The following is a 6,505-nucleotide window of genomic DNA, read 5'->3' as shown; positions in this document are numbered from 1 at the left end:
TTTAATGGTGTAACTTACCACCTATTACCCCAAGTCTATAAGATGATCCTACCGGTTTAATGGTGTAACTTACTACCTATTACCCCAAGTCTATAAGATGATCCTACCGGTTGAACGGTGTAAACCCCCATCTCTTACCCTAAGTATTTATATAGGGTGGCTACATTACTTTGATATCTAAAATTTTTATTTCGACCGAATCGTTCGATGAATTTGGAAGCTGGAAGATGTTAGATTCAAGATCACTGCTTTCTATCATTCTCTTCGTCATAAAGAGTTCACCTCTTGAATGTTTCGACTCCTTTAGCCTTAAAACTAAAAGTGGCAATAAGATATCGAATATACAGGACTTCTCCACCTTACTAATTATAAATTATCTGTAGTTTTATATAAACTATTTATACTAAGATAAAGTAATTGTTGTATTAGCCTACCTCGAAAAAGGTAACTATAATGTTATCACTGTTGACTGGGGCAAAATGGCGAAGAAACCTTGCTACCACACAGCAGTCTTTAACACCGCCGTTGCTGGAAAATGCACAGTCAGATTCCTCCAACAGCTCTATTCAAAACGAGGGCAGCACTGGAAACAGGCAACGCACGTCGTTGGGTTCTCTCTAGGTGCTCATGTCGCTGGTATTTTAGGGCGTCATTTACCAGGTCTTCCAAGAATCACAGGTAAATGCGGATAATTTGTTTCTCAAATATCGATATTTTAAAAGCATAAATATTATTAAATGATTGTAATCCAATAGGTCTTGATCCAGCTCTACCTGGATTCGATGAACATACATCAGGTGACAAGTCTAGGTTAGATACTTCAGATGCACTTTTCGTGGATGTCTATCATTCAAACAGCGGCTTCAAGGGAAGGCCAGGATGTTTAGGACACGTCGACTTCTATCTCAACAATGGCGGATCCCAGCCAGGATGTAATAACGGTACGTGAACTCTATTCCAACTAAAAGACCAATCCAAAATGCGTTTGCTGTATCCCCACTTACATATTAGATTTTTTATTTTTTAAGTTTAGCTTTGTAATAAATTTCAACTAAGTATTTCGAATGTTTCAATCATTCATCTGAGCAACATAAATAATTGTAATATGAATACTACTGTACATCATATTTAAATTTATAATTAAATATCGTTTGCAGCCAGTTGTAATCACCACAGAGCCGTAGAAGTGTTTGCAGAATCCATCAAGAACCCAGAAGGATTCTTCGGAAAACCTTGTGAACCAAAAGTCGTGAAATTCATGTTAGGACTATCCAAAGAAGTATGCCCTTACTCCAGAAATGATAAGATCCTTGTAAGAGCAGGGGAATATGTCAGCCAGAAGTAAGTAAAATAACTTGTTGCACACAACCAATTTCGATCTTAGCATTAAATTATGCATATAAATTAAATTTAACATTTTAAAATTGTAAACATACATCTTATATAAAATGTAATTATATACATATGTTATCTATGTTTGCATACGTTTTTTACTTTTAACGTGTTTATTTTCAGGGCTAGAGGGTCATTTAAGTTTGAAACCAATGCTAACACACCTTTCGCAAAAGGTCTTCAGAAAAAGAGGGCAGACACACAAATAATATAACAATAAAAGAAACAATAAGGAGGTACTAAAATAGCAAAATGTACAAAATGTTTTGATTTATCTCATTAAAATAATTTCAATACCTTATCTAACCTTATTTATGGTCGATTTACACATTTGGGGTTGACAGTTACTGGATGCCACTAGCATCGTGTAAACGTTTCATAGCAAACACTCAAGGCCGGATTTACAGAAGTAGTAAGTGCAATGGGCCCCATGTCCAGACTTGAAAACATTTAACTTGTAAAATGTTTTACTAGCCTTGGCAACCGTTTAGAAATATTCTTGCTGTGAAGAAATATTTTTCTAAGACTTAAAAAACAAAACAATAAATCTTAAAAAATCCTTATAGAAAATATTGTGCTTTTACCTAAAATAAGTAAATTTTTAGTAAGTGTTAGTTTGTTTAAGAAATGGACAACATAGCAATATTTAGTAAGTTTGAAGTTTTGCAACACAATGTTCCTTTTTTTCATCTTTTAAATTTATTTATTGATCTTTACAACTGTATTGAAAATATATACAATTAAAATTTTATCTAATTATACGAAGAATGATACATTACATGTGGAGAACCTACTCATTGATAGATTTTCAATAACATCTAAAGAAGATCTCGAAACTATCTTCTTTTCAGATGCCTAGGAGAATTGCCAGGTAATGAAGGATAAGCCAGGTTAGAAAAAAGTGGGTTTAGATAGTTGGGAACATCAACATGGAAGGATTGATATCTGGTGTTGGTCAAATCGCCATCATATAGAACATTGAGGTCCTCACGGATGACTTGATTTGTGACAAAGTAAGGAGTATTAAGGATTCTAGATTGTAAGGATTAGATTCGGGAGGAATTTGATGGTTTAGTAGAGAACTAAAGCTCAACTCCATAAGTCCAAATAGACTTTATTATAGTCATGTAGATCAGTCTTTTATAATTAGTTGGAAGTTCAAACCGTTTGTCTATTAAGAGTTGTATAAGCTGAAATCGACGAGCTGTTTCCTTTCTTTTCAGTATTGTTCTTTTGTTTAAATTATTTTCTACACTTCTGTGGTTATCTTTAAGGGGGCGTTCACACCAAAGATGCACTCTGCGTCTTGGTCGCAAATTCCATGTGTATCTTGCATCCTGATAACACAAGCTTTCACACTAACATGGCATGATAACCTGTTTGGTTATTATGATTAGCAACAATCAATTATCCGAGTCTTCATACGATTAAACTATCATTCTACCAAACAAAGTCAGAAGAAGACAAATGCTTCGTTTACAGAAGCATCCATAATCGAGAACATTAGGAATATTCATGATCTTTAGTTTAACATGTTAAACCGAGAAATATTTCCTTCTTTCACCATGTTAAAACGATATAACAAATAACATGGTTGAGAGTCTGTTACTAGCTCTGTTAAATGGAGAATGACATCAAGCAACAGACCTGCTGAGCTCGTCTTGTTTCTTGTTTTAGGTTACTTCCTCGTAGTGTTTTGATTGTGTTAGTATTGTTTTGGATGTTTTAAAAACTAATAAAGCAATGGATGACAATAATAATAATGTAATGACAGTTGTCAATAAGCTCATTTTGATTCTCTTCCTCACAAGTCAGAAGATCAACAAAACACTCACTTTCACAAAACTTCTACTTTTCACTCAATTTAGGCATGTTGTAATAAATTACTTTAATCAAAACTTAGAAGTAAACAATAACATGAAGTTTTGGAAGGAAAGGTTATAAAACAAGTTGCTCACAAAATCCGCTAGAAGCTCTTATGTATTTAGCATTTAACCTGACTTTAAATAGGGCTGCTCACAATCTTGTTCTTATAACATTTAACATGGTAAAACATTTTACATTTAACACATCATGAATACCCCTACTATTAGAGTTTAAAAACGTCCACCAATCAAAACGACAGCTGACAAAATTGTGTGGAGCTCAGCTGGTCTGTCGCATGATTTCATTCTCCATTTATCAGACCAATTAACAGACTCTCGAACATGTTAAATGTTATATCCTTTTAACATGCTAAAAAAAAGAAAATATTTCTCTATTTATCATACTTTAACGTGTTAAACTAAAGCTCACGAATACACATTATATTTTATTGCCATGGATCTTTCATTTTTTAATTTTAAACAATTATTAATTTATTTTTCTAATTTCTATTTTATTTTTAAAGACATGCCTAATTAATTATTAACTATAATATAACTATAATTTGTGTATTATATCTCCATAAGTTTCATTCATTTTTTAGGCCATGTATAGGTTTTGTAATTTAAAGTATTTTTAATATTTTGTTTCATACACATGGCCTCTTTTAATCTTCTATTTTCGGTTATTTTTTCATTTTCTAATATCATGGTATTTATGATATTAAAAATACCATGCTAAAAAAAAAATTAAAATGCCCTTATAGGGTAAAATGTAATAATTGGGAGATTATAGGATTAACGAGATTCTTCAAAATAATTTATATACATTAAAACTATTTTAATTGAGGATGAGATATAAAATTATAGATAGATATCAAAATAATTAGGGCCATTTGTACCAGAGGGAGTTAAGGCATTTACCTTAGTAACCTCGTAAATACAACTGCGCTGATTTGAATCAGGAGAGAGTTCGACTTTAATGTTAAATGTTATATCTTTTTAAAATATTTCTCTCTGTTTTAAATGTTACACTAAAGATGAATATTCTTAATATAGCTTGAAAAGCTCAACAAATTTATGTTTTTATAAAAAGACAAACTCTTAATATAAGAACAAAATTATGAATGTCGATAGTATAGAAACTATCTAACTACACCAAAAAAAATAAAAATGTGTTGAGAAAATCATTTTTCATGATTCCATCAAAAGATTATTCACAAAAATCCACTCCCAGCTAATCGCAGTTAAAGGATCAGTAACTTAAAACGTGGGCAATCCAACCACATCTCGAAGAATGAAGCCCAGATTGACGCAAGATATTATGCTACAAACTCTATATTAATGTATTTATATTTTTATTGTTATTTATTTATTTATTGAGGTGAAAATATATTCATAAAATATCCATTATAAATGCCGACTACACGAATCCATGTTTATCATAAATATCATTATTCCATCTATATTTTATATTGAATAGATTTAAATAGAATATAAACACGTAAGTAGTTTCAATTAAATTTATTACAACTATATAATTACGGAAAAAAGTACAAAATATTACAAAAACAGAAACAATTAATCCAAAACTTTGTCTTCGTATTGGTTTCATTTTTGCGTTCAGACTTTCGTTTTGATGGACCAGCTTCAATATTCATTATTGAAAATATATATCTTAATTGAATAGCGAAAAAACACAAAAATAAAAACGTTTTTTAAAAACCGCCACTAAATACGTTTAAAACGAATATTCTATTGTACAAGGAAACAAGTACAAAAGCAACTCTCGCAAGCACTGTCGGCAATAGGCTGACCCGTTTATATTGATAGGCGCGATCACGGATCCAAGTACAAGAACCGGGAAGCAAAAAAGGCAGTTATTTCACCACAACTTTTTATTACTTTAATGAAAACTATGTATAATTACTAGTCAAAACTGATGAGTCTGCCAAGTACAGGTAGGGGGAATTAATAAAAAAAAAAGGCTTTTTCCTTAGAAAACATTATTTTTTTCATTCGGAGCTCTACATCTTAAAAACTACCAACACCAAAAAATCTAAAAGAACAATATTTAAAGAAGAGTAAATTTGCAAAAATATGAGCCCTAATAGAGCTATTTAGGTCCAATAGTTCTCAAGATATAGCTTTTTAAAAAGCAACATTTATTAAAAATGTACTGAAACATTAGTGGTTAGTTAATTTCTAAACGCCCCTCCTATATCCTAAAAAACCTGCAATTCAAATTCTCTGTCCATTCCCATACTACTAGGTCCTGTTTATCTGACATCTACCCTCCACCTCACTTAACTTTTGTGCGTTTGATGAATCATTTTTTACCTGAGCTGCATACCTCTGGAACTCCATTCCCTTCAACATACATCATGTACCAACCCTTCCCCTGTTTAAATACCTCATATTTAACTACCTTTTGCTTCACCAATCTGATCCATTATTATAATAGTACAGATATTTCGTAATAAACTTTTTGTTTTGTTTTTATTTAGTCAGTTAGTTCTTTAATTAATCTATTTTTTTCTCTCTGTATATAAGTAATAATTAAGTGTGGCCACACCGTTTTATAGCCAATAAATGTAATTATAAAATTAAAATTGCCTTTGTAATTGTTCCAAAGGGACCAAGTCCCAGAATAATACACTATTTTTCATTTCAAACTCATCAACATATACTATATTGACTCTGTATTATTTACAAGACATTGAAAAAATTCAAACAAATGTTTACATTCCTCATTTTAGCTATCACAAGCTAATCATATCAACATTTAGTGATAGTACAAATGATAACTTAATCAATAATTATAATTGAATAAGAAAATAAAAGTTTTATTGTATTTTTTAAATCTTTATTATTTATTAATTTTATAAATATCATTTGTTTTGTTTGTTATTTTTTCATCACAAAACAATTATTATTTTTATTTTTTTATTTATAATAGTGAAATTATTTAATATGAGGGTGTCTTTTGCACAAGACTATACTCCCTAAATGTTCAAATAACTAAGTAAGACCCACCAGGCAGATCTTGTAATACAGAAATATAGAATAATAATAAGAATGTAATATGGAAAATTTGATCTTTGATGAAATGTTAGGGAAAGATCAATTTGTAAGGTCCAACAATGATCTGCTATCATACATCTGTTCCACCTGTCTTGATATCTCTCCTTCATTACCTTTACATCCTGAAGGAACTGTTCCCTCTGGTACTCAGCTGAAATCCCAAAAGT

The 6,505-nt window shown here is 31.0% G+C and overlaps 1 protein-coding gene across 1 annotated transcript in view; it reads left to right on the top strand.

The window, feature by feature from the left end:
* Positions 1-1,693, top strand: part of LOC106686092 (pancreatic lipase-related protein 2) — a 17,015-nt gene extending 15,322 nt beyond the window's left edge. Inside the window, exons 4-7 of the mRNA XM_014429215.2 lie at positions 430-678; positions 756-941; positions 1,158-1,341; positions 1,516-1,693. Coding sequence (XP_014284701.1) covers positions 430-678; positions 756-941; positions 1,158-1,341; positions 1,516-1,606 — 710 coding nt within the window. The 3' untranslated portion in view covers positions 1,607-1,693. The remainder of the gene's footprint in view (positions 1-429; positions 679-755; positions 942-1,157; positions 1,342-1,515) is intronic.
* Positions 1,694-6,505: the final 4,812 nt, after the last annotated feature.

Source organism: Halyomorpha halys, unplaced genomic scaffold, assembly GCF_000696795.3.
Source record: "Halyomorpha halys isolate HHAL.00 unplaced genomic scaffold, Hhal_1.1 Scaffold777.1, whole genome shotgun sequence".
Classification (NCBI taxonomy): Eukaryota; Metazoa; Arthropoda; class Insecta; order Hemiptera; family Pentatomidae; genus Halyomorpha; species Halyomorpha halys.
Note: the sequence above shows the minus strand (reverse complement) of the source record. Positions and strands in the feature narration are given on the sequence as shown.